This window comes from Exophiala bonariae (genome assembly GCF_035927105.1).
Source record: "Exophiala bonariae strain CCFEE 5792 chromosome Unknown scaffold_2, whole genome shotgun sequence".
NCBI classification, from domain to species: Eukaryota; Fungi; Ascomycota; class Eurotiomycetes; order Chaetothyriales; family Herpotrichiellaceae; genus Exophiala; species Exophiala bonariae.
In genome coordinates this window covers 1,623,469-1,650,856 of record NW_027042477.1, presented here as the reverse complement: position 1 = coordinate 1,650,856, position 27,388 = coordinate 1,623,469, and the positions used below count along the sequence as shown (strand labels likewise).

Here is a 27,388-nt window from a genome sequence, read left to right as displayed (position 1 = left end):
CGAATGTTGCTGGCCAAAGTGGCAGTGCCGGTCGGAGGAGGAAGGGGAAGGGTCGGAAGAGACGGTTGATGTGGGATATTGGCGTAGAGTAAGCAGGATTCTGAGGTAGTGCTAGAGAAGAGTAACGGATGTGGAGCTTTAGATGGAAGGGTGGAGGGCAGTCGTTGTGGTCTGCAAAGAAAACGAGAAGAAGTGGTTGCAACGGTTGGAGGGACCGTGAACAATATGGGAAACGGTTATGGCTTGCTAGCAGGCGCAAGTCTCGTCTGCATTTATCCCCAAGCCACTGGCACAGGCAAACTATTGAATATTGACTCGTCGACTCTTACAGAGACGGAGGGTCCCAGCACCCAGTTCTCACCTACTGATGACGCAGCACGCCCAGGCTGATGGCGGCACCCACGGTCACATCTCATCATGTGGTTGTGGCTGTGGCCTTGGGGGCGCCCGGCCAAGCCATCGGGTCACGACAATCGGAACCGGATTCTATTCTGTAGACTCTTCTGCGATCATTGGGACTACTTAGGTACTGACGTGTCTGCAAAAGACGTGAAGGTCTAGTCAAGTCGACTCCTTCGACTTGGGCAAAGAGAGTGTTACTCGTAGGCACCAAGTACCGCAGCAATTTTAAAGGCCATAGGCATGTCTTGTAGTGATGGCGGGGTAGAGAAATGCCTAAATGCTAAGCAGGTAACGCTTTCTTGGTACCTAAAAGCTGAAGCTCAGTGTCGAGATAATCCGCGAATCTCCCGCCCGGCGACAGATTTATCCGGATCCAGATGCCAAGATGCATTGCCAGGTCATACGCTTCCCCGTACATCTGCGCAGCTGCTCCTTCCGCAACGACGTCGTAGCTGTTGAAAGGCATTGGTTACTCACGACCATCCACGCCTCTAACCTTTCGTCTGTCGTTCTCTCAGCAGCCTTGCCTCACCATGGCTGTAATAGAGACCGTCAAAGAAGCCCTTGGCCTCGGCCATGCAGGTGGGACCAAGCTTTCCGATATTGCCATTGCACGAGTTAACAACCGATAGATTCTGCACCAGCTCCGGCTTCTCGTGCGGCCATGTCGGACGCAAAACTCCCCCTAGCATATCGAGACAGCTGTGCCGGTCTTTTAATACCTCTCAATAAATGCCGGCATGACACGTTTTGGGCAATATGGAAATGCGAGGTGAGTGGCACAACAATTACCTGGCATTGTGTGAAGAAGCAAGCGAAAGGGAAGGAAGTTGAGCTAGGCTAACTAAGGACCTGTCGTGAGCAACAGAACGAACGACACGCATATGAGAAATGCCAATATGAAGAGTTCAAGAAACGGGTCGCCAAAATGGATGAACTACGCGCCGCCAAAGCCTCTGAATCTACCGTCGCTGCATGAAGAATAAGACAGGAGCGACGTGAGCCCCAGAGATGGGATTGTATATATGTTGAAAAAGGTGTTTAAAAGGCATCTACACGGCGTCAATGGTGGATGCGCCGTGAACTTATGAGGTCAGAGTGATGGCCACCACGCAATGGTGAAGATCCGCCACCTGGCTCTTGCCATCTCAAGCACTTCCATCGCATCCACGGACTTTGGAAGCGGATCACATATGGCAGGCTCAATTGATATTTTATCATGCTCCTTGGTCGTGAGTCGAGATCTCATCACGTGAACAATATCAGGCTCAACGTATGCCATTCGACGTCGTGTTCGATTCTATAATCACCAAGCCAAAAAGGCCTCCAGTCCAAGAGCATTGCATTACACTACTTGGACATCCCCTGCAACCAGGTTCCAAGACACTTCTGATATAGAAACCCCCACGTTAACTAGTGGTTCATTTGGTTTGGCGCAAATGGTGTCATCCAGATCCTCCAACAGAAACGGATATTAGCGGCGACAAGAACCATACATGTAGATGGTGATTTTTATTGGACCTGATTGACGAACCCACATGATATCAAAAACGAAATATGCATGGCCACTTTTCTTGACTCGAGAGCAGAATCACTTCAGAAAATGTCCACCTGGCCAACTAGTACCACGAGACTAACCAGCATAACGAATCATGGATCAGTGGAACGTATCGGATGACTAATTTAACGCCCTTCTGTGGTGTTACTAAAGCTTCGTAATTGTACGAGGCATTGGGTGTTCATTTATGCTCGACTGAAACTCCTCTTCTCCACGTCCAACTTGAAAGGCTCGACATTCAACCTCGACAATTTGATGTGGTTTTTGCACAATTCCGAACTGGTTCAATAACACCTACAGCCCAATCTGGCGTTAAATCCCGATCGAGGTCGGTATAAGCATCCAGAAATCCACCCCACATCAACCTTCTCGCCTTCTGATTCACGGAATCGGTCCGCCACCTGAGAAAAAAAGTAAAACCACGTCACGACAGAAGGGCCCGGACTCTTTCTACCAACTCCCACATCCTTGATGGTAGAACCCGCGGCCGTTACAAGGACATCTCCAGCTACCAGAATCTTCCGGAGCATGGCTCGACTGCTTCCAAGACAGCGCTGATTTTTGAGATCGAGTCTATTCACCTTTTCACCACGGCCCGGAATTGCCCGATGGAGTAATTCGATTCCCAGGTTCATTTCTTGACGACATCTTTTCTTTGGCTTCGAAAGTGGAGTAGTTAAGCATGGGACTTTTGTCAGTAGCCTTGTTCCACGATTGCTGTGGACATAGCTGACCACCTGCTCAGAGCGCTAGGAACACCGCTCCAGTGGCAGGAAGCAAAGCAAGCCGCGAATCAGGTGAGAGAATGGGGTATCGAGGTACGGCTTGATCTATCTTTTGGGACTCGAGCATCCACAAACTTATACTCTAACAGCAATTGCTCACAATCTGGGGCAAAGCCAAGGGCAAAGAGCGAGATGCCCTTCTGTGGGGAGACGAGGTATGGGCCTTCGTTTAAGTATATATGGTAATTTATGTTAATGTTGGCCATCTTTGCAGATTGAATATTTAGTTGTTGCTTTTGATGATGACCACAAAAAGGTCCGCCTTTCACTATGTCAGGCTGAAGTCCTCAAAGCCCTCGCCCGCGATGAAGAACTTGCGAAACAAGGGCCAGTGGTCCCCGAGCTACAAAATGGGTATGTCAGGCATATTGCGCCACGTCTGTTACATTTGGTGCAGACTGTCTAACAATTTGAAAGGGACTCTGGCAGACAAGGGGCTCTACCAACATTTCATCCTGAGTTTGGACGATTCATGCTCGAAGCCACTCCAGGAAAGCCTTGGGGTATTGGTTTCAAGGATTTACTCGACGTCGAGTCCGACATGAAAAAACGTCGTATCATCGCCAAAGATCATATGGATCCCGAGCAGTACCCCGTAACACTTACGACATTTCCTCGTCTTGGATGTAAAGAGGATTTTATTACCCCCTACTACCCTCCCTCAGGACCAGCGCTACGCTCTCAATTTGTACCGGATGAGATTGCCAATCCGCATATTCGCTTTCCCACGCTTGCTGCCAACATTCGCTCACGCCGAGGTCGCAAAGTCGAACTTAATGTCCCGGTCTTCAAAGATAAAAATACGCCATCGCCTTTTCAGGATCCGACCGTCAACTATGACCTTCATCAGTGGCCTGAAGATGATGACGTGCGTAACGGTGCTGCAAAGACCGATTGCGTCTACATGGATGCCATGGCATTTGGTATGGGTAGCTGCTGCCTCCAGATTACATTCCAGGCCAAGAACATTCGCGAGGGTCGCACGCTTTATGATCAATTATCTCCCCTCGGCCCGATCATGCTGGCTCTTACTGCTGCCACTCCTATCTACAAGGGATTCCTTGTTGATACGGATGTGCGATGGAATCAAATTTCTCGCGCTGTTGATGACCGAACCGCTGAAGAATTGGGTGAAGCCCCGCTCAAAAATGATCGATGGAGAATACCAAAGTCACGGTATGCGAGCAATAGTACATATATTGCTCAGGACCCGCGACGAAGGCCTGAATATATGGACCCAGATCTCATTGTTGACGAGAGATTGAAACAAAAACTTGTGGATGGGGGCATGGATGACCTCCTTGCCACTCACTTTGCTCATCTCTTCATACGTGACCCCATCGTAATATTTTCCGAAGACCTCAAGACCCTCGACCCCGAAGGCTCCAACCACTTTGAAAACATCCAGAGCACCAACTGGCAACACATGCGGTTCAAGCCACCGCCACCAGATGCCGACATCGGATGGCGAGTTGAATTCCGGTCGATGGAAATTCAGATGACGGATTTCGAGAACGCCGCCTTCAGCATCTTCATTGTGCTCGTGACTCGAGCCATCCTGTCGTTCGACTTGAACTTCTACATCCCCATCCCCCTCACGACAGAGAACATGGAGACAGCTCACACGAGAGACGGGTTGATGAAGTCGAAATTCTGGTTCCGCAAGAACCCCATGCCGCCACGACGCAACGCCAAAGACTCTCCACAGACATCGACACCAAACAGCGCTGGCAACCTCAACGGCAGCGGCAGCGAAGCCGAAGTCTCAGGAGTATCCACGCCACTCCGAACACCCGCACAGCCCAGCCGCCCACCCACACCAGGCCCTGTCGAAGATGAATACACACAAATGAGCATCGACGAAATCATCAACGGCACGCGCTCCGATGACGACAACGACAACACCACCAACTTGTCTTCGACATGCGACTTCCCGGGTCTCATCCCCCTCGTCGAACTGTACCTCGACAGCGTCAACATCGACGTGACGACGCGCTGCGAACTCGCCCGCTACCTGAACCTGATCCGACAGCGCGCGAACGGCACGCTGTGGACGGGCGCCAAGTGGATCCGCGAGTTCGTGCGCACCCACGCAGACTACAAGGGCGACAGTGCCGTGAGCGAACAGGTTGTGTATGATCTGTTCAAGAAGGTCGAGGAGGTCACCGCAGCCGAGGGCAGCCCGGCCGGCAAGGGTCCCGGCTGGGAGATGTTGACTGCCCGACGCAGGGCGGCAGGGTTGGATGGATGATTGACAAGATTTTTTCTGGCTGACGGGAATGGGACATTCGATGGACGAGATCGTTCCAGATTTAAGGCAAGCCTTGGGACCAAGCTGCGAGGGAGGTCGGAAGAGACCGCGGAATTGAGCTTCTACTGTCTGTGACGGGACGGGACAGAAGAATGTGCTGCATGCTTTGTTTGCCCTTTCGTTTGATCGTGCAGCAGATTTTAAAAAGGAGATTCATTTTAAGAGAGATCGCAGATATGGTGCGCGACTAGTATTCGCTTGTTGATGTCTACTTAGGTAGGCATTTATCCGTTACTGTGATGTCGCGTTAGTTGGACAAACCGCTGTTCGGTGCCTAACGCTTATCAAAGATTCCATGGCTCGTGAAGGCAGGTAGTCTTTGATAGTACGAGCATCTACCTGAGCCCGGTGGTATGTATCTGAATCCGAGTCAAGTTCAAGTTCGAGGCCTCTTGAATTTGTTGGAGCAAGTTTCACGCTCTATCCATCAAACAACATTGTTGGCACGGGGATCAGGTTCGTAGTGTTACAGCCTTGGCTAATACCTGTGTCCAAATGCTCTATCCACTTCACATCCATGTCCTTATCTTACATTCAAGGCGGCTGTACCTTTCATATCCTCTTGCCAATACCGCCGAGATCGCGCATGGAAACTTGCTTCTGCAATCAAGAACTCTTCCCTGGGTTTCTTCCTTGGGTTTCGTCCCGTCGTTCAAAGATATGGTAGAATCGTCGTTTTCGTCAAGCCGATGCCATGCCATGCCATGCCGAATCAAGAATGACAAGATGATGCCAGCCAACCTTCAAACACTCATATGCTAAGAAAGCAAACAATCAAACAAGCGTATGGCGATGCGTACCATCCTACCGACCACAAAACATGCCAAACAGCTTTTTGAGAATCCTCGGAAGGAATTTCTTGACCATCTTCTCCACCTCGTCGTTCTGTCCACCCTGGCCCTGACTGCCCTGGCCGCCTTGATAGTGTTGCTGCTGTTGGCCATGTTGCTGATAATGCTGCTGTTGTGGCTGACCATAGCCACCTGACCCGTGTTGCTGCTGTTGATGTTGTCCTCCATATCCTTGCTGGTAGCCATTCCAGCTGTTGACATCTTGCATGTTGACATTACCACCGGTCAGATTGACATAAATCCGCCCCTCGTTCTCCTCCGTGTGGTATTGCAAACCCAGTTCACGACAAACCTGCTCGACCCTCGGCTTGATCTTCTGTACGTGGCCCGGACTGTGGTTTCCCTTGCCGACAATCACATGAAGGTGTGTCTGTCCGTGTGACTGGGCATAGCGAATGCGCTCTTCCAAGATATCCTCCGCCTCTTCAACAAATTGCCCGTGCAGGTCGATCGTGTCTGCGGGCACCCTGCCGTCGGCGTTGTTCTCTCGAAAGATGTACTCCGATGCCTGTTTGTTGTACTGTTCCATTTTTGCGCCGTGCGCCTTCCCTTCCTCGGAAAGCGAGTGTGCAGCTGCTCCATCGCCTTTCTGGTATGCCTGTTGCGACTTGGCGAGCGCAGATGATCGCTTTCCGGCTTCCTGGCGTGCGAGGTCACGAAGGCGGTCATACTCTTGCTCTGCAGCTTGAGATTGATTGTGGTTGAATGCTGCATTGAGAGTGAGTCCATCTGCGCGCTAAAGTCTTGTTCTTGGAACACTCACGTCTCCCTCCAACCCGCGTAGGGCCCTTCGTCGACATTTCATACGACATTGTGAGAGTTGCGACAAGTTCTGAGTGGGCGTGTAATATATGACTGGCGGCAGAGACCAATCTCCGAGTTGCCTAATAATTTGGAGGATTTGCGACGTAGAATCAAAAGTCAGATAGTTGAACGAATGTTGCTGGTGGGCATAGAAATGAATTTGTTGTTGCGGTCTTGAATGCGGATGCAGGTGGTGATGACCAGGGTGGGCAATCGGGGATCTCAAGATCAAGCAGGTCGGCTGGGGTGACTCGGTAGCTGTGGGGACAGCCTAATGCGTAACCTAAGGCCTAAATAGCCTTAAATCTGGAGAGTTCAGCTGGTGCGAGAGGCAGGAAAACCGGCTTTGCCAGGAGCACTATCAGCGCGTTAGGCTGGAATAGGCGGGTTCCTCCAGGCTTAAGCCCCTCCCAGGCTACGCCACCAGATCTTCAGACGGAAACTTGGCCAATTCATTGGATCAGCCGGAGACGAGTACTTATTCTCAGCTGGGCAAGGCTACTGCAGCACATATTGTCCATATCAGCTTCGTCATCGTGCCCATTATCATTCCCTAACATTATATAGAGAGCAGCGCGTTCTCATAGCAGTTGGAGAGCTCGCGCAAGATCCAGCCTATGCGCGGTGTAACTCCCCAAACCCACGTGTCGTCGTAAAAGCTTGCCCAATGCTCGGCTAGTCTCGCTGCCATACTCGTCGCTTGATCGATTCCGTCGTCTTCGGCAAGTATATCGCCCATGTTCTGGATTAGCTGTTCCTCTCGCTCGCTCAGGACTCGACTTCTACCGCGGATGGTCTCGACTTCAATCATGTGTACCCATTTGGTTACGAGTAAAGCTGAAACAGGCTCGTTAGAACTGATCATTGAAGTTAGTCGTGGGAGCAAAACTTACCAGCATCCCAACCAGCAAGAGCATGCTCGATCGACCAACTCAGCGCCGCGGTTTTGCGGAGAAGGAGGGTTCCAGCTTTTGATGGAATTACCATGCCTTCAAATGCTCGAGCCACTGCCCTGCTGGTGAATTCATCTCTTTCTTGGGGTACCGCCACAAACTCCTCGAGGGAAGTGATGATGTCTTCACGATTGTCTTTCAGCAACATCATCCTATCGGCATGCCCATTTCCAGTAAATGCTCGGCAGTAGGTCACTCTCAGGAGTGCCAGACAGTTGAATAACAAGGGACCTTCGGCTTCTGTCCAGGTGTAGTCATCGCCAGATCTTGCTTGCGTGATCAGAGACAGACATCTCGACAGAGCTGCTTCTGTCTGTGTCAGAACTTGAGAGTCCTCTGGCCCGTGAGATTGCCCTTGGCCAATGCTTGTCAACTCGTCGAAGAAATAGGACCCCTGAGTTACATGCCAGATTTGAATCGAGACAGCATTAATCACCACAGTACACGCAAAGGGTGACCAACTCCAGCATTCCTCAGGCACGCCGCGTAATAAACTTCCATACATTATCGTCGACACTGCGTCGCGGACTGATAACAAAGACGACCTGCCTTTCACATTGACTAGGTCGTACCATTGAGAAGCATTCGTCGCGTCCCACAGACTCTGGTCGCCGGGCATCTCGATGTTACCGTCTGATACGATCGAGTAGCTTGGTGGCATTCCATATGTCATAGCGAGAGAATTCGTGAGCATAATGTGTCCATACAAAAGTCTGAAGGGCTTGTTAGATGGATGCCTTCAGCCTTCATTCCAGAATCTTACCTTTTGACACACTCCCTATCGACCCAGTCCTGCCAGGTAACCCCGTCCATTCCAAAGTTCCGGGGTTTGACGGATGGTGCTAGTCTCCGAAAGTCCTAGTAAAAGTCAGTTTATCTGGTTTGAGATGAACCCAAACAATTCTCTTACGAGGCTGAATTCTCCAATCTGTGCAATCGCCCTTGACATCACCTCAGGATCTCCACTGAAAGAGGCAAACATGGTGAGAAGCAGTCTAGCCTGTCCTGTCCACAAGGTATCTCGAAGTCGACTTGTCTGTTGAGAGCCCGGTCGTGTCCAGTCTTCCAACAAATTTGGGGTCCTGTCGACTATGCTTACGCCCCTATTGCGTTGGGCGAGCGCTTGGTCTGCTTTATGGTATAGTGCCGCTGCCACTTTTCTCTCTAGTCTGTACAAAGCACCAATTGAACATATTGCAAGTACCAGAGGCGAAGGCGATTGTTCAAGGTTGAGAGTTGGCAGATGAAAGATCGGCATGTGAACGTGGAAAGCATCGACAAATGTGCGGAAACATTTTTGGAGTGCAACCGCAGGAGGTAGTTTGAAATCGCTCAACTTCTCAGGTGGCAGTCGTTTCGACAGATCTTGCAGCAGTTTTGTCCTCATGCTATCCGTGAACGCCAATGTGGGCGGCTTTGCGGTCGCCACGCGACGAACTTTCGGTACAGGGGTGTTGGTGCATGAGTTCAGAAAGAAGTCGGCAGGGTCTGTTCGAAAGAAGTCCTTCAGATCGTTACTTGCCTGTGCTGGTCGATCTTCTCCCTGCTGTAATGCTATACTCATGGAAGCTGGCTCGGTCGCCGATACCTGACTTGGGACATAATTCTCCGAGTCTCTGTGACCTAATTGCGAGTCCGCGCTCGACGAACTAAATTGCTCGAGGGGCGAAAAGCCCTCCGTGAGTCCCTTGAGTCCGGGAAGGCTCATATCTACTATCTGCTCAGCAGGTAAACCAAAAAACGGGTCGAAGAACTCCAGCAGGCCCATGTCCGCATTAAAGGGGGTCAGAGCTGGTGGACTGTTGGCAAGAGATGTGTTCTTGCCGACTTCATTCTCTAGTATACCCAATGGAACTTGTGGGCTGTGTTGATGATCGGTGGTGTCTGGGGTTGGTAGTGGTGGTTCCGCGGCCTGGCCATCAACCTGGTGTGCGGTAGAAATATCGAGAGACGAAAGGCGAGGTCTTTTGCCAGGCTTCACAGGTGCTGGCTTTTTCCTCTTGACTGTTGCGGTGGATGCTTGCAATGGTGATTGAGGCTTCACCCGCAAGGAACCAGCCTTATTTGAGGATGTTTTAGTTGACACAGTCTCATCTTTTGAACCAGAATCTTCCTTTCCATCCTCTTGGAATGTGTCAGTATCCGGGAACCAGGTATTGGACAGACCATGGTATCAACATGCAAACAAGGAATAATATCTGGAGCAGTATGATGGAATTAGCCTCACCTTTGACCGGCTCATCAGATAAATCCTTGACTTTTTCACCGACGTGAAGAGTTCTCTCGTGTCGCACAAGCAAATCTCTGGCGTGCCGACTTTAGCCATACATACGTGGAAATTTGAGGATGATGGTGTCTTACTTGCGACTATATCGGCGACGACAGAAATGGCATCCGAAAGGTTTCTCTTGAGTATCTAAAATGGTGTCGGTGAAAGCTAACCAAGGAATGGACCACGCTGGATGAGGAGCGTGAAGAAGAAGGAGCCAGTCTTACGTCTTCTCTGATGTCGTACACAATGCTCGCTTCGCTTGAACGCCCTGGAGCATACACTACAAACGTGCTTGCGTTTGGCATTGTCGGTGCTCGCTTTCAATGTATCGGATTTGGCGAACTCGATTGTCGAGACACCAACGAGCGCCATAGCAATAATAAAGCGTAGGCAGTGTTAGTGGACAGTGTCGACAGACAGTAAAAGGAAGGTGAGGTGGAGGAAACCGCGTCTGAAACGGCAGACAGCATTTGATAGTCTAGTCTTCGGTCTGGCCATCACATGCCTGTAAGTGTGGAAACCCTAGGGTCTTCTACAGGGCTTTGTTGGGTGTTCGGAAGCAAGACTTTGTCGCATCGCTCCGCAGTCTCCAGAACCAGCGTTCAGATTTCTCCAATATTTAATTGCAAGCGGCAGTGCAGCCATCAAAGATGTAAAGTTGGAGTTATGGGCGGGGGGACATGACTGCGGGGAAGATGCACTCCGGGGTTGCGTCTTACCAAATAAATGGAAGGTCTAGCCACTGGGGCACGTCTAATAATCTACCTGTGTAGGTACCTGGGTAGGTATGAATTAGTCCCCAAATAACGAGCCCAACAAGCCTAACGTAGGTGACGAGCTATCAAATATCTAAATGACTAGGTGAAACATCTAGGTAGGTAGGTAGTCCTTTCTGGAACTGCTCTTCATCATTGCAAATTCGACATGATAGATAAGAGAGACATTTCCAATGAATCATGACAGTCATTGAGGATTTTAGGATTTATCCCTCTTCGTGTCCTTGATGTCTAGAAGCCTTGTGCCTAGAAGAGTATGTGGGGTAAGTTGGAGGAAGTGGTTGAATGTGGGGTCATGAGTCCCAAGCTGAACTTGAACTTGCGACAGCATTAGTATCAAGACTTCGTCCTCCATGTCTTAGATGCTCATTATTGTCTGTAGGTCCCAGCGGTCGCCAGCATCCTTGAGAGTTGGTGATTCTCGACCTAGACTTGTTTTCTTAACAAAATCAATCGAGGAATGTTCGTGCGAACCTGTATCTCACCTATGTGAGATAGTCAGTGCATCCAATCAATGAAATGACAACAGGTACATCCATCAGAGTTAGATACTAGACGACTAATGTCTATACACACGACCTCAAGGTCTTTGGCTGTTTCGAGGCAGACATGAGTTGTCAGAAGTAACAGGGACAACTCCACTGAATATTTAGCTTGCTATATAAGCCTTGGAACTTGGAAATCACCCGACGTTTCAGCCTGGACAGTTCAGAAGTCACGAGGTTCAGTCGTTTCTGATCCGAGACAGTCGCATAAGATGCCTCCCTCAGTAGATTTGGTCATGTGGGATCTAGAGTATGGCTTCCCTTGTGAGAGCCGTGAAGAATGCGTTTCAACACATGCTGCTTGCTCCAACTGGAAGATAAGACAGAAGGTTCATAGCGTGTAAGCTTTCGATAGAAGCCTGGGAACGTGCACTTTGTGGGTATGTGCAGATGCATCACAGATCTTCCAAAGTGTTCGATGTGGCCTTGCGCATATCAGGATGGGGCCATGAGATGAATCATCGTCAAACGGATATGGCTGTCACCGGACACTTGATCCTTGAGGGGTTTACAGGGAAGAACTCTCAGCTGTTTTGGGAAATCCAGGATGTGCGTAGTACTGAGCAGCGAAAATGAAAGGAGGATCATGTCTGTAACGAGGCCGTTCTAGTACAAGGGCCGAGCTGAGCGACAATGGACAATGACAACTTGGGCAATGTCAATCCCAAAAGGACTGCAGAGTGATTGTCCCGATTCCAGAGCCGGCATCAACGAAGGCCTGCCATTTGCCTGTCGTTCAGAGAGAAACGAGATTGTGGCGGAAAAGATGTTCAGATGCGGGTTGATCAGTGTCGCTAGCATTTCCGGGTTGAACGAATGATGGCTAAGAGCGAGGACGACCTTTTCGGCTACGACCATCCACTGTCAGCCAGCTTTCAACCCACCTTCTACTCTGCAGCCAAGTGCCACCCCAAGTGGGTTACCCGTGATCAGTGCTCCACTGCACGTCTGGGAGAGCTGCAGCTAACGAAGACAAGTCTGACGTGACGGGCTTGGGATCTCAGCTTTGGGACGAAACACTCGCATGGACTCCCTTTCCGGACTAAGAAATCCTCCCGAGGTCACTTCCACTAGTGCTCTCTGAAACACCAACCGCAAGGCATCCAAAATAGACCGATCATCGCTTTGACCGCTGTCATCAAATACCGAGTATTGATTTCCGGAATACTGGGATTCGGTGATACATCGTGATGGCAGAGTCTGGCCTCATGCAGACAAGGACAAAGTACGGATATGGGTCTCTAGATTTAGGGGAGGTCCGGCGTCGAAAGTCAAGTCCTTCGATTCTGAACTTTTGATGGACAGCATTCACCAGTATCCGGACAGTGGCACGATCGACCAACCACGGAGTAGCCAGTCGATTAATCAGGTTGAAGATTCCATCTGACTGGGTGGAAGTGACGCCTCAGTCCGCGAAAGGGGGCGCTGTATATTAAGCTTCCGGCCCAGACACTTTTTCTAGCGAGAAGAGATATGGGTCAAACGCGACGCCACGATATTCGATTGGAGGTGACCTTTCATGGTTGTCTGATCACCAATGAGTCAGGTCAAAATGTTCAGTTTGTAAATGTGGAGGAGACTGTCCTTGTTCTCTCGAGTTCGAGTCTCGACTATCGACGTTGTTCGGCATTGATTATTGCAAGACAATTTCCAAGTGTCTCGCCAGTGTTCGCTTCTAGGCACGATGACATGGGAGTATGCGTCAAAAAGAAGTGGACTAAGTTATTCAGGAGCATGCTAGAAGTTGTACGCAAGTCGCGAGTAATTTGCAGGATGTTGGCACCAAGGAAAGGGGACCCATGCTGATTAGAATTCATTAGTAGGGGACTTGATACGGAGTAGAACGCACTAGAGTGCTTGAGAAGGAAGATGAGGAGTATCTGTACACCGAAGCGAACAGTCGCCTGATCCGTTCACTCATCAGAACCACCAAAGATCAGCATATGGAGTCTTAGTAGCCGTAGTTCATCAAGGTACTTGATGAGGGCCAGGTATAGATGAAACACTGATGATGCGATAACCAAGGACGAGGGGAGCGTTCGCACGCCAGGCCATCGTTGCGTGCTTGTATGCATACGAGTCCTCCAGAGTTACAGTCCAACGTATGGTCTGTGGCAATCATTGCTACGTTCCAACGCAGTGGTCGCTCCAGACCAAGACCACAGGTTGCCCCCTGCGTCGACTCGAGAAATCGAGAATCGACAACCAAGACGGACAGATGGTGGAAAGACCACACTGGAAATTGAAGATGAGCCGTATCGAGGACATGGTGAAGGTGGCCGGTCAAGTCGTTCAAGCTCGGTTGGCTGCGTACTAGTTCTCGTAGTGATAGGCAAGAGGCGCGCAAGTGGCCGGGGAGAAAAACTCAAATGGGTCCAACCACCCTCACTAAGCTGGACACCGTTTAGCCATGGAACCAGCAGGCGATTAAATTCAGTAGGGGGCACAGGCTAAGGGACTAGTTCGAGTAACCAAGAGGGAGGGGCTCGAGATCGCAATTGATGCGCAAGTTGACTGTTTGACAGAATTTCGTACAGCTCCAGGCTATGGGTACGGGGAGAAGCTCGAATCCTTGATGGCCTTGACCCGAGCGAAGAGCTTGGTTCCAGGTTCGGCGCCCTCTAGGGTTTGCAGTCGACCCACTAGTACTAGTAGCCGGTGGTACCTGGACTTAGACCTGGACTTGGGGCTTGCGGCCTGCCTGTCCCCCAGTCTCCCCCCTCCCAGTCCTACTCCGTAGGTGTCTAGCCTGCTTCACCCTCGCCCACCTCTTCGTCTTCAGGTCTGATCAGCTCAGGGAACAGGGCCTGAAGAGGAGAACTCACGCCTCCCCACTGGACCACTGTTAAGCACGGCTGTGGGTTCCCGCCTGTCCATTCCCGGTTTGGCGTCTGCTTCAATCCACGACCCTCGATTTCTTGCCTCCTCCTGCCTCGCCTGCGAGCCTGCATTTTCCACAGGCCAAAAAACAGCAATCAATCCTATTTCCAATCCACCTCGTCAATCCGATCACTGGCATCCAGCCAATTCGGTCTTTCTCTCCCTTTCATCTCTGTACATTATTCGTACTCGCCGTCGCTGTTGTCATCCTTCTTCTCTTGACAACAATAACAACAACAACAACCCTCTTACAGGCGCAGCTTTACGTACTGATCCTAGCCCTGCACTGACCTGTCTAGCTCTCCTGACACCCGCTGTGTCTACACCGGGTCTTTTGATCGGCGCCAATTTTCCTCCTTCGTTCACATCCCGCGCCGATCTCCCTCGGATTTCCGTCAACTTCCTCTTCAGTCTCTCTATCAGTTCGAGGGAAAGTGTTCGTCCTACAAACGCTTCTTCTTGCTGGTGCTTCGCCATATCACCCTCGCAACAGGTCAGTTATCATCATATGTCACCATCAACACGATGCACCATTTTCCTCATCTTCTCAAACAAAGATTCATTACCCATTGCTTTATCATCCATAGCTAACTCAAAACAGCTCTTAAGTTGACAGATCGGTCACCTCCATCCCTCTCACTCGACCCACTTTCGCTTCCCCAATAAGTTTCACGTCCTCGCAACCATGGGCTGTGGTGCAAGCAAAGAGGATACGGCCGGCAAGGCGAGAAACGATGAAATCGATAATCAGCTTAAGAGAGACAAGATGGCGCAGCGAAATGAGATCAAGATGCTGCTGCTAGGTGTGTGACTTTTTGTGTGTCGGGGCAATTCAAAGCTGATTTTGATCATAGGCGCTGGTGAATCTGGCAAATCCACCATTCTCAAGCAGATGAAGCTCATCCACGAAGGAGGCTACTCGCGAGATGAGCGCGAATCTTTCAAGGAAATCATCTTTTCAAACACCGTTCAATCAATGCGTGTCATTCTCGAAGCTATGGAGTCACTGGAGCTTCCCTTGGATGATCAGCGTGCCGAGTACCATGTCCAGACGATTTTCATGCAGCCACCTCAAATAGAAGGAGATAGTCTGCCCCCCGAGGTTGGTGCCGCCATCAAAGCATTGTGGCAAGACATTGGAGTTCAGGAATGCTTCAAGCGGTCAAGAGAATATCAATTGAACGATTCCGCAAGATAGTGAGTTTGGCCTCTGGACAAGAAGCTCCCTCGTGTCTAACATAAACCAGCTACTTTGATTCGATCGATCGCATCGCCGCCCACGATTACATGCCAAACGATCAAGACGTTCTCCGATCTCGAGTAAAGACCACCGGTATCACCGAAACTACGTTCATCATCCAGGATTTGACATATCGCATGTTCGACGTTGGTGGACAGAGATCGGAACGAAAGAAGTGGATTCACTGTTTCGAAAATGTCACCACAATTCTTTTCCTGGTCGCTATCTCGGAATATGATCAACTGCTCTTCGAAGATGAAACCGTGAACCGAATGCAAGAAGCCCTCACATTGTTCGATAGTATCTGCAACTCGAGATGGTTTATCAAGACGAGCATTATCTTGTTCTTGAACAAGATTGACAGGTTCAAGGAGAAGCTACCTGTGAGCCCCATGCAAAACTATTTCCCCGACTATGAAGGTATGTGATCCGGAAAATGATGGACCTATAAATGCGCTGACACAAATATCTCAGGTGGTCCGGATTACGCTGCCGCTTGCGATTATATCCTGAATCGGTTTGTCTCGCTCAACCAAGCCGAGACCAAACAGATTTACACCCATTTCACGTGTGCAACTGATACAACACAAATAAGATTCGTAATGGGTGCTGTCAACGGTAAGTCCACGTACACTTGTTATTCAAATGAACTCTTCTGATCCGTCCAGATATTATCATCCAAGAAAACCTGCGAATGTGTGGTCTCATATGATGAGATGAGCATTGCTACAGCGTTGTCCTGTTCAGCTTTGATTTGTCCACGACTGCATATACCACCGGCGTTCAGGGTTGGCATCATACTTCTCCATTCTAGGGACCCAGCTACAAATTTTTTCCACGGCCACCATTTCTGCCGGCAAGCTTGCACATCTTTCACCGATATGAACCATGGAGGTTCCTTTCCGTCCTAACAGTCAGTTTACTCCGAGGAGGAAGACTGACTGTTCTTTAACGCGCCCGGATGTTTATTTCTTTTTCCATTTCCATTGCTTGGTGACATGGGACCACGCATGCGGGGTTTATGGTCGTTGGTTGTCCACACACACCTCAGGCATATTTTCAAAAACGTACAAGAAGCGAGCCCTTTATTCCCCTGTTTGAGTCCGCAGGACTTGAGGGAACAAAGGAAGGATCCTGGGTTTCCCGTCATTGGGCTACCAAATGAGTGCTTGAGTCTAGAACTTGTGGAGGGTGAAAAAGGAGCTGTAGTAGTGTGTACAGTACATGACTTGATCGAAGGAGAGAATGCGATAAAAGATATAAAGAGTAAACACGAGCGTAGCCCGTTAGCCCCCAGCATGTCTATAGCCATGCACCCCTCTAATAAATACTCTCGCTGTGCGCGAGTACACGCATGTATGTGTTGTGCGATCATCCTTTAGCCATCTCGTGATACTCTATATCGAACAAACATCTCCCAGGTAATGTAGTTGACCACAGATCGTGGAATGGAAACTGGGGTCATTCTGGGTCATTCTGATCATGGTTTGTCATCTCTCTACTCGTGGTCGATGCTCCATTGTTGCCTCAATACGCTTCCGTGGTCTCTACCTGTCATCATCTGCTTACTTCCCTGGATGCAGAGCACTACGCTCCCCGTTGCTGAAGTGCCATCTAGAACATGGGTGGATAATACGCCTGTTGCCTGCGACACTCCCGTCTTCTCTCGATCGCAGCGCCGAAGAGCCAAGTATATAGCTGATATATACCATGACATACAAGACTCTCTGGGTAGGGGCAGTACTCGCAGGTCCCTGGTAACGATGTGAGAAATCAGTGTGCAGTTGCTTGAAGTCATCGCTTTGTCTTCTTCTTCATCCATAAGCCGGAAAAAGTGTCCATTGCACTCGTTGAACAACATCACTAGTTTCCACTGTCTTCGAGACGAGGTGGATATACCTGTTCTTCGAAGCCGGCTTACCATGGATCAGAGCTTCTGATCTGATGCAGTGCAAGAATATGCCGGACGACGCCCCAATTGCGAAGCAGCTATACTCTCAACCTTTCCAACCCCAGCGTCCACACAAGCGTCATTGCGAGCCAGGTTTCGACGTGGCGCATCGATGCGGCATGTCTCGAGGCGTTCGCTTGTCGGAACGCACAAGTGGAATGAGGCATATTTTGGCGTAGAGAAGCTGATCCAGCCCGGACGACGCTCTGGTTTCCAACATGCGCAACGGCCAGGAAATCGACGTTGCTGACTTGGCTGGTTGGGGAACGAGATCGCTTCTCCCGCTTTCACGCCGTAGTGACGAGCCTTGGAACTGGATCCGCCCATACTTCTCCAAGATCGGAAGAGATGGCGTTCGCGACACTGAAGCTGCAGCTGATCTGAGCCAGTAAGGTTCGAATATTTTCTTGTTCTTCGACTGTAGTCACCCGAGCGCCAGCAATGCGAAGTGGGAATAAGAAGACGAGCGCCGTAACATTTGTCCCTTTCAGAGCCAGTGCCGTTCTATCTAGTATCTTGCCGACGTTCTGCTGGACCTCCGTTCGTGGAAGGCCAGGAGTTGTGATCCCAGATGCTTCCCATATTCGATCGTAGTCGTATATACCAGAAAGATAGATTGAGATTGCTGGGTAGAAGACCCAAGCGATCATCATTTGATGGTTATATTTGGTTGAGCTCGGCCAGATCTGGGCCATTTCTTCCCACGAATATAGATCAGATCGTAGGCGATGACCCTCCTCGGCGAATGTTGCAAGAGTTCTCAAAATTTCATCCTCGGAAGATGATTTTCCATTCGAGTGTGTGTACTCCATTACTCTGTCGGCACACTCAAACATCAGTTCGTTGTCATGGCGAGCCAAGAGCACGCCCCATCAACTTACCGAACGCATAAATCAGAAGCGAGTGTCATGATATCCAGTAGTCGCTCCATCGGACTCCACTCGCCAGCATGCTCGCCTAGCCACATTTCTTGTGTGAAGTCGATCCAGGGCTTGGTCGCAAGAAATGATCTTTCGACGAACAGCATTGAACGAGCGATCTCGAATATTCTAATTTCGAGAAAGAACTCCCTACCAGAACCGGATCGGCACCCGTCTGGAGTCAGAGACTGGAGCATTCGTGATGTTCCGTACAGCATGTGCCATACCCAGCCTTGCCCAGTATTATCGCACATGAGCTGAGGCAGATGTCAGCGATTTCAATCCATCCTAGATATCAGACAGTTGCTTGTCCTACCTCGAACAAGCCTAGGAGGAAAGTACTCCATGAGAGTCTCAAGAGATCGCTTGTTTGTGCCTTCGTGATTTGAGTGCGGAGATTGGTGATTGCAGCTGTGTAACAGCGTAACGCCTCAGACACCAAGTGCCGCTCCGTAGATTTGGGACTCTTCGCACTCTGAAGCGCACCAATGGCGCAAACAACGTTGTTGATCCCTGCGTGAGAGCTCACATGGCCTTGAATGGAAAGCCAGGGTGACGTCGATCGTCCAGTGAAATTGTTCCGCGGCAAAAACTCCGTGAAGAAAGCCAAGACATACACAGTCTCAGCATCCAGAGAAGGGTTCAGAGTGGAGAGCTTCGGAGCCCTGCGAATGATCTCCCTGTTGTTCCTGCATGCTTTCTTACCGGCATCCAATGTGATAGACAGATCGCGCACCGGAAGCTCACAAAGCTTCCCGCGACGAACACAATTCTGGCATGGAACGCCGCCGGAACACTATGGAGTAGTCATGTCAGTCATTCGGATATTAGTGTCTTGGATTGAAGTAAGCCTACTTTGAGATGACTAGAGGAACACGCAATGCATCGCGTTCGTGTCTTCCTTTGATCATACGGCCCGGCGACCATTATGTCATGGGGTTGGTCGTTTGGAGTCGCTTAGAAGACTTCTCTCGGCGGCGATGGTACTTGATTTCCATATAAAGACATGACCGGGCGAGATCAGGTTGCATCTTTGCAAAGAAAAATTTGCAGCGCAATTTGGATCTGTTAGACCAGCTCCGTTCTAGGGCGTAGACAAGAAAGTAAAACGCATCGAACTCGCAGAACCCAACGCGCTTTCCCTTTCTCGGATCGAATTGAGCGACGCTAGAGACCTTGGCACGCCTGTGCGGCCAATGAAGCCCGGCTCCACTGGACCGCAAGGCTGTGCTCGTGACGAAGTCATAATTGGGTGAGCAAGAATACTACCATATTGGACTACTCAGAGCAATTCGACAGATTCATTGTATACAGTATATAATGCTGCCTTATGCCGCGTCAGAATGGCTCTATTCCAAACCACTTCATCCGTACACGACGTCAGTCCAAGCTACCATTCCCTGATCACAAGAGCCTAAAAGATGGGACTTCTTTCGGCACTTTTAGCAGTTGTGCTACTCGGCGACGTTGCACGCACAGCATCAGTCACTATTCCTCAGCCTTCCGGACAATATGGAGTTGCTCTCAAAACAGTCGAGCTAGTCAACACTGGGATGCTAGACCCTTACGCTCCATCAAAACAGAACCGCCGTATAGTATTGTCAGCCTTCTATCCGACATCGATGAGGCGAGGCTGTCAGCATATACAGACCCCATATATGCCACCAGCAACGGCAGAGGTCTATGACCAGCTTTACAGCTCGATCGGACTGCCAAACGGCACATTCGGAGCACTGGAGTTGACTTTGTGCAGCCCAAGAACAACACCTCAGAGGCGTAATCGGGTTCAGCATCCCATTGTTGTCTTCTCGCCAGGTTTGAGTAATTCAAGGTTGATCTATAGCAGCGTCGCCGCGAACTTGGCTGCTCAGGGCTTTGTCGTTCTTACTGTCGATCATCCCTATGACGGCGCCATTGTTGAATTTCCGGATGGAAGCTTTGTCCTCGCCACAGACATCGACACCGATGAACAGATCGAGGCGGCGCTCGCCGTGCGTACAAAAGACATCAAATTCGTCAACCAGCAGCTTCAGAACCGGACGCTCACACAAGATCTGTTCAAGGGAATATACGGCAGTGTCGACCTCCGGCAAAGGTTCGCACATGGCCATTCCTTAGGTGGAGCAACGGCAGCGGCTACGATGCTGGAAGACAACAAATTCCTTGGTGGCATCAATCTCGACGGAACATTCTTCGGCGATGTTGTCGCTAAAGGTCTCGATCGACCTTTCATGATATTTGCGCACGAAGGAAAAAACCTGACCACCGACCAATCCTGGGCAGATCTCTGGTCCCATCTGCGCAGTTCGAAATTCGAGGCCAGTGTCAAGGGCACTGCACATGGATCGTACACGGATTTTCCTATGTTGTTGGATGTGCTTGGTTTGCGGGCGCTGTTACCTGCCGACTTGGCGGGCGAGCTGGTCGGCACAATTTCAGGATCCCGAATGCTTGAAATTTTATCTACCTCGACCGCTTCGTTCTTCCGCTTTGTCGGATGCCAGATATCGTCGGGACAGCTCAAGAGAACGTTGTCACAGTTTCCGGAGGTGGCAGTGCTGAATGCTACAGTGGTGTAGAAGGTTCAGCAGAAGTTGAAATGTGGACTGATTGACTGTTTGCTCGATAGATATTTCTTCTCCATGGCGCTCAGGAGGCGTCGCGTGTATTTATGTTACCCATAGTAAGCTTTCATAATACTGCCAGTATCACAACCAGTTTGTCACTCATCTGCGAAAAGGTCCTTGTTGCCTCTGGAGTGTAAAAAGATTCTGGGTAGACAACCCTGACCAGACACTGACTGAAGGGGTAGCTGCACATTGATGGGCCATTCGAGCAATGCGCTGGGAGCTCGTCCATGGCTCAAGGCACTTACGGTTACAGTGTACTTCGTGCATTACGACCATTATTATCGAGCAGGGGGAATGTATTTGGGGGCTTTCTTCGTCTCGAAAGGCAGGACACGAACTTCAGATACGTGTACGAATTGAGAAGCGCCCTGTGCACGGAGATCCAGTCGACTATTGCTTCATCTTACGCAAATTGCTATAGGGAAATTATGGCTCCCAGTAGTCAAAATTTGAGACATGAAAGTTGTGTCCACCAACGAACCCTTGGACCAGACCATCAACCACAGCACGACTACAGCAGTCAAGGTTGCAATCCCTAGACAATCCCTGTTAGCACGATGTGACGATGGCGAGGGAGACCTTTTCTTACCCGCAGATGTATTATGTATTAGCTTGACTACAATCGGAAGTCGAGAGCGCACAATTAGGAGACATTACGAAGCGTACGTGGATGTCCGATGGCATGCAAATTGCACACCAAACCCAAAATCTCCAGCCTAGGTTAATCCTGGATAAGCACGGTTGGAAGTGACTCGGAAGTCGGAACATGCAAAGAAGGGGTGATGGTCCAAAGATTCCAATGACTCCCCAGATTCCCCGGATCAGCACTCTCTTTTTTTCTCCCTCCTCCGCACTAAAGAACTGAGCTTAATTTTGTTCGCTGGCAAACTATGGAGTAATGTAACCTACGAAGTACTCGTACAAGGTCCTCGGTACTACGTGCTGCACTACCGGCCAAGTGCCGCCTAGGGCAAGTCGGTGGCATAGCATTCATTCTGTGGCCGATGGCCCAGCACCAGCTACGGAATACTCTGCAGTTCTTGAGCTGTTGTCCTCGACTTGGTTTGTGCTTCTGCTCAAGACAATCAGCCACAAGTGCTTGGTAATACCGGACCTCTAGCTTGGGGAGCTAGAGCGTAAACACACCTTCGAACACGAGAGCGAAAAAAGTCTAAATTCTAGCTAGCAAGCGTGAGAGTTGTGCTGCAAAGAGAGCCGATCGCAAAATGACCTGTCCTGGCACAGCGGACCCTCCAGCGCGCAGACTTGCATGACTCGATCGACCTACGAGTATTAGTGCCTTTCAGTTGAAGAAATTTACTAAGAAGGATATTTCAGTGTTTCAAACTGACTGCTCAGGCTGGTTTCTGAGCGCAAAGTCTTAATAGGATTTGTATGATGGGCGAACCCTAGCTAGAATTACAATTGTTTATGGAAAACCCTCTAGCTCGGGCAACCTGATATGAGATTACGAGTATGAATATGCCAGAAGTCTTGGAGACCGACACAATAGGTAGCATGTATTCCGCAGCTTCGCCGGATGTGATGTCTCGAGTCCTCTTCTCATGTCTGGCCAAGCAGGGTGGGAAGGGGCTGAAGCTCGAAGGAGAGTTCAGCCTGCGCCCCATCCTACCTGACTGCTCAAATGACACTTTAGAAGATGCTTCGGAGAGCGGCCATGGCATGACCCTTGACACCCTTCTTTTTGTTTTCTTCTTGTATCTCGAGGATGCTGGCGCGTCTCTGTTCCTCAGAGACACCCGCGCCGCTGATGCTGGCTCGCTGGCCCTCTCTCATGCCGGTGTAGATATCGATGTCCTTGATAGAGACAAAGAATGGCCGGTCTTCTGGACGGGCGAACCAACTGTAGGTCTTCCACAGCAGGTATAAGAAAATGATCAGTGGGCCGGCGAGGTAGAGTTGGAAGAACAAGTTGGCATTTAGATTCGGGCCGCCGATGGGATACAGGGCAACGTAGAATTGAGCCATCAGGGCAATAATGGAGATAAATATGTTGATGTACGAGCCCCAGATGCCGAATTTGGCTTTGTAGGGAATCTCATCCAAGGAATGACCGTTGTGCTTCCTGCAAGGAGTTAGTGACCGTGAACCGCAGCTCAAATAGGGCTTGTAGCTTACCAGGCAGTGCGGAATCGAATATGCGCCAACCCAATACTGCCATAGACGAAAAGAATGGCAAGGCCTGACAGTGACAGGAGCCAGTTGAAGATAACACCACCATTAGGCGCCAGGTTAATGAACGCTAGACAACCAAAGAGAAGCTGGATAATGACCACTGTAAGCGGTCTGCCTTTCTTGTCGACATAGGCCATGATTTTCGGAGCCATGCCTGTATAGCGAGTTAGCATTGTGTCCACAGCATATGGAGAAGAAACGCACCATTTGCAGCGAGAGCCTGAATTGTTCGAGTCGAGCCAAAGGTACAGGAGTTTGCGACGCTCATGACAGCAATCAAGATGACAGCGTTGAAAATGCCTGGGAGCACCTTGATACCGGCAAGCTTGATGGCAATGACGAATGGCGAACGGCGCGATGAAGAGCCTTCAGCAGAATACAGTTCACTGTTCTCCGGGACAATCAAACCGACGAGGAAGAGGTTGACGATGTAGAAGATGGCGATACGCCAGACGACCTGTTTGGAAGCCCTGGGAATCTCCTTTCTTGGATTGACCGTTTCTGCAGCAGCCAGTCCCGTAAGTTCTGTGCCAGTGTAGGCGAATGCCGCAGTGACAAAAACACTGCAGAAGCCGTGGAAGCCGTTGAGGAATGCCTCGTACGGAGTATGCCTATTGAAAATGATTAGCCGCGTCATAAGACACTTCTGAGATGAACATACCAGTATCTTGCACCAATGTAACCTCTATCGTCAGTTGGAACACCACCACAATTGATGATTATGCCAAGGATCATGAACCCGATACAAGCGATGACTTTCATCAAACTAAGGACAAATTCGACCTATTCAAACATCAGCTCAGTCTCCCGGAGAAATCTCATTTGACTTACCTCGCCATAGCCCTTGACGCCAAAGAACTGGATAGCAACCAAAGCGACGAGAAGCGGGACAATCCAAGCGCTGTTATTGATGCCCTCTGAACCAGACCAGTAGTGGATAATATTGCAGGCAGCCGAAATTTCGAAGGGGAGGACAGTAAGCCAACTAATGGCGTACTCCCAGGCGCAAGCGAAACCCCAGGAAGGGTCAACGAAGCGACAAATGTACATGGTGAAAGCGCCATTGACAGGGTACATGACGGAAAGTTCTGCAAGGGCCTGCATCATGAAGTAGCTATTACATCATCAGTCAAGTGCGAGAGGACTCGATGGACAGGAGACATACACCTGGACACCTGATAAAACGTTAGTGGTGGCAACACGAGTCCTCGATAGTGGAATTACTTACCAACAATCATGAAACCGAGGAGCACAGAGGCGGGGCCACCAGTTTGGAAAGCGCTGCCAGAATTCACGAAGAGACCGGCGCCAATTGCACCACCACTGGGAGCGCATGTCAGTACGGAGTTATGAGAGTCGGTACGGCGTCGAACTTACATGGCAATCATCTGCATGTGTCTACCCTTCAACCGTTTGTGAAGCGCATTCTGGTCGGCGGTGACCATGGCATGGTCCTCCGGGTCGACGCTGAGTTGGCGACCGCGTGCATGGTCGCTGAAGGAGCCTCGTTTTGGCGGTGGAAGCTCACCAGCTTTCTCACCAAAGCCATTAGATTCGTTTGGAAGACTCATTTTGGCACGACAGAGGGAATAGAGGGGTGAAGGAAAAAGAGTAGAGCAGAGCAGATCAAAACACTACAAGCAAGACCGCGATCAGCCCATCTTATAGCAACAAGCTTACCATGCTTTATTACAAGCACCCCAAGCACAGTCAAGCCTCAAAAGCGTTAGTACCAAGAAACGTTGACGAATCAAAGCCATGGATAGGCGTTCCCCGAGGTATCAAAAGTGGATAGTGACGGAGGGGATCCTGGATTAGTCCACCACGCATATTGGTAAATGCGCCAGTAAGGTAACATCGTGCCAGGATATAATCAGGTGGCGGAACCTTACTAGGCTTGACCGAGAAGGAGCGCATAACTAGCTTTCGGGCTAAGAGATAGGGCCTGGCTCGCCCACTACCAAGAGAGCAGAAGCAATGCTCAGTGCTCACGCCAGCCGAGGTGATGGTGTGAGGGTATTTCGGGTACTTTGGAGGTTTACACTCGAGCTGCTCTCGTTCTCGCAGCACCCCAAAAAAGTCAATCATGAGGCGTCGAAGTGGGAGAAAAGATACGAGCACCCGTGACACACTCAAAAATCAGTAACCAGTGAACCACCAGGTGAACAAGGATAATCAGATGCCAGTGGATGAAGTGGAATAAATTATCACTTTCTTCCAATTCAGATCGATTCGCCACAGCGACACCTTTAGGCCCCCGGGCCATCGCTGCCTAAGTCGTTCTGCATTGCGAGTGGACCTGCCAGATGATTGCGGGGACTGCGTTGCACATCAAGGAGGAACATCCCTAATTTATGAAGATAACGATGTTGTATTCGGTAGCCGGAAATGTAATAGTGCACTGTATGGATTCCTTAAGGCTTCCATGGGAGCTTCCATGCATTCCATTCGAGGTACGGACTTGCCATGCATTGGTGAGCGGCTCGTCGTAGATCGTGACTCAAACTCGTCAAAGGCAGGCAGTCTGTCAGCCGATAGGAACGATGATCTGACCTGCGATCGTGGCAAAGTGGAAGCTCGATAAGGAGCATGGGCTTTCGGGGTCGCCGTTGCAGAAGGGAGGGCCACAACTCGAAGGCAAGGGCATCTGATAAGAGCCTGGGTCCGCCAGTAACCGGCACGGCACGTGAGCAAGCACTCTTAGCTCGAAGAACAAAGATGCCAAGGCTGTTTACTCACTGGCAGTGCCAAGTCAAGCTCACTCCAGGCTGGCAGATCTCGCCATGATCCGAGTAAGCCGGAGTATCCGGCCGCAACTTGTCCTAGCAGAGACCACTCTGGCCGCTGATCCTAGTGCATGATAGTCTCATCGTTCGACACCATCAGGCATTGCACACGCGACAACTCGGATTTACATGTCTGTTTGGCGTTAGTGGGTATTCAGGTTTATCTCCTAGGCCAGTATTGACGACCTGCGCAGCCTGTCGTTGCATTTCACCTGTCACGGATTCAACGTCCAATCCATCCTCATGACCTGACCCAAAATGTCTCTCGCCGCTGGCCTCTCTCCAATAGGTCTGTCACTTCGTCGTGAACATGCACCTGCGAAAGTAACCACAGGGAGTGTCCCTTTCCAGCATGAGACAAATTACCTAAACCTCCATCGGACTTTGTTACGCCTCCAGCACCTGATCCTCCTTACACCGACACCGTCCTCCGCCTCTCATCTGGGCAGCAACCAACAGCCACAACTCAGCTCACTGCAAGCCGAGATACAAGCTGAGCTATGGTCACCGCTTCCCTACGGCCGCGATAAATGGTTGCAAGATATCGAGGGTGCGCGCACGCAGCTTTTGCAGCTCGAGCGCAAGGCACAGGCCATTCCTGTTCAACGTGCAAAGTATGAGGCTCTCAAAGATCTCGCCGAGAAACGGGCACTTGTCAAAAGATTACGGAATCGTGTTGAGGAGATTGGGAGGGAGATTGATCTTATAAGCCCCGATGCTAGTGAGCCTCTCCACGAGGATGATGGCGCTGAAACATTATATGACATCTTGCGGGAGCACGAACAGGCTAAGGAATCCAAAGATCAGATTTCTGGAGAATCGGAGGACAATGTACTACACGATGAAAGCCACGCCCAAAGTCCTCGGAAAGAGAGCGACAAGCACAGTGCCAAAGATACTGGGCGGCAAGAATTATTCGCAGATTCTGAAGTACGACGAAGGGGTGGAAAACAAGACCCTTCGTTAGATGCAGGTGGTGCTCGAACAACAGGATTCTCAAACTCGCAATCTACAGAGCGATTACTGTTGAATTCGTCTCGAGCGCACGAAGACCTAACAGCCTCATTAGTGAGTATGGCAGTCCAATTGAAGCAACAAAGCAAGGCGATGCAATTCTCTTTGGAACAAGACAAAAGTCTTGTTGACAGGGCGTTGGAAGGCCTCGATATCAGCCTGACGGGAATGGCGGCGGCAAGTAAAAATATGGCATTTCTCACACGCATGTCCGAAGAGGAAGGCTGGTTCGGACGCATGAAGCTGTACGCCATGATTTTTGGCATGTGGATTGCCGCCTTTCTTTTGGTCTTTGTGTGTCCGAAACTCAGGTTTTGAGAGCAAAAGAAATAGGAGCAACTTGGTGATTCCTAGACTGGTTGTGACGATGGCTAGTCCTGTCCTTCATTAGGGTGCAGTATTGGTGTCTGCATCGGCTTTGTTCCGATCTGAATGTCCCAATTCGGCCCTACACCAGGCTCAAGCTGGGTTGAAACGACTGGCCCCTGAGATTTCCCAAGTACGTGCTAGGTCC

The 27,388-nt window shown here is 50.2% G+C and overlaps 7 protein-coding genes across 7 annotated transcripts; 3 read left to right on the top strand and 4 right to left on the bottom strand.

The window, feature by feature from the left end:
- Nucleotides 1-5,860: 5,860 nt before the first annotated feature.
- LTR84_005109 (uncharacterized protein) lies at nt 5,861-6,719 on the bottom strand (the record flags this gene model as incomplete). The annotated part of the gene is made up of 2 exons (XM_064848681.1): nt 5,861-6,615; nt 6,671-6,719. 2 exons carry the CDS (start codon nt 6,717-6,719, stop codon nt 5,861-5,863), a joined length of 804 nt encoding a protein of 267 aa, XP_064711305.1.
- A 551-nt stretch (nt 6,720-7,270) lies between these two features.
- Nucleotides 7,271-10,308, bottom strand: LTR84_005108 (uncharacterized protein; the record flags this gene model as incomplete). The annotated part of the gene is made up of 5 exons (XM_064848680.1): nt 7,271-7,548; nt 7,605-8,377; nt 8,428-8,522; nt 8,575-9,788; nt 10,107-10,308. The coding sequence occupies 5 exons, from the start codon at nt 10,306-10,308 to the stop codon at nt 7,271-7,273; spliced, it is 2,562 nt and encodes an 853-aa protein (XP_064711304.1).
- Nucleotides 10,309-14,822: 4,514 nt separating this feature from the next.
- On the top strand, nt 14,823-16,089 carry CGA1 (Glucoamylase 1 precursor (Glucan 1,4-alpha-glucosidase) (1,4-alpha-D-glucan glucohydrolase); the record flags this gene model as incomplete). Its single annotated transcript, XM_064848679.1, has 5 exons — nt 14,823-14,940; nt 14,992-15,334; nt 15,385-15,797; nt 15,852-15,995; nt 16,046-16,089. 5 exons carry the CDS (start codon nt 14,823-14,825, stop codon nt 16,087-16,089), a joined length of 1,062 nt encoding a protein of 353 aa, XP_064711303.1.
- A 1,526-nt stretch (nt 16,090-17,615) lies between these two features.
- On the bottom strand, nt 17,616-18,355 carry LTR84_005106 (uncharacterized protein; the record flags this gene model as incomplete). The annotated part of the gene is made up of 2 exons (XM_064848678.1): nt 17,616-18,144; nt 18,210-18,355. The coding sequence occupies 2 exons, from the start codon at nt 18,353-18,355 to the stop codon at nt 17,616-17,618; spliced, it is 675 nt and encodes a 224-aa protein (XP_064711302.1).
- Nucleotides 18,356-19,669: 1,314 nt separating this feature from the next.
- LTR84_005105 (uncharacterized protein) lies at nt 19,670-20,827 on the top strand (the record flags this gene model as incomplete). Its single annotated transcript, XM_064848677.1, has 1 exon — nt 19,670-20,827. One exon carries the CDS (start codon nt 19,670-19,672, stop codon nt 20,825-20,827), a length of 1,158 nt encoding a protein of 385 aa, XP_064711301.1.
- Nucleotides 20,828-22,531: 1,704 nt separating this feature from the next.
- Nucleotides 22,532-24,645, bottom strand: LTR84_005104 (uncharacterized protein; the record flags this gene model as incomplete). Its single annotated transcript, XM_064848676.1, has 8 exons — nt 22,532-22,964; nt 23,018-23,228; nt 23,279-23,685; nt 23,736-23,857; nt 23,906-24,188; nt 24,240-24,249; nt 24,303-24,397; nt 24,452-24,645. 8 exons carry the CDS (start codon nt 24,643-24,645, stop codon nt 22,532-22,534), a joined length of 1,755 nt encoding a protein of 584 aa, XP_064711300.1.
- Nucleotides 24,646-26,118: 1,473 nt separating this feature from the next.
- LTR84_005103 (uncharacterized protein) lies at nt 26,119-27,192 on the top strand (the record flags this gene model as incomplete). Its single annotated transcript, XM_064848675.1, has 1 exon — nt 26,119-27,192. One exon carries the CDS (start codon nt 26,119-26,121, stop codon nt 27,190-27,192), a length of 1,074 nt encoding a protein of 357 aa, XP_064711299.1.
- Between the last annotated feature and the right edge of the window lie 196 nt (nt 27,193-27,388).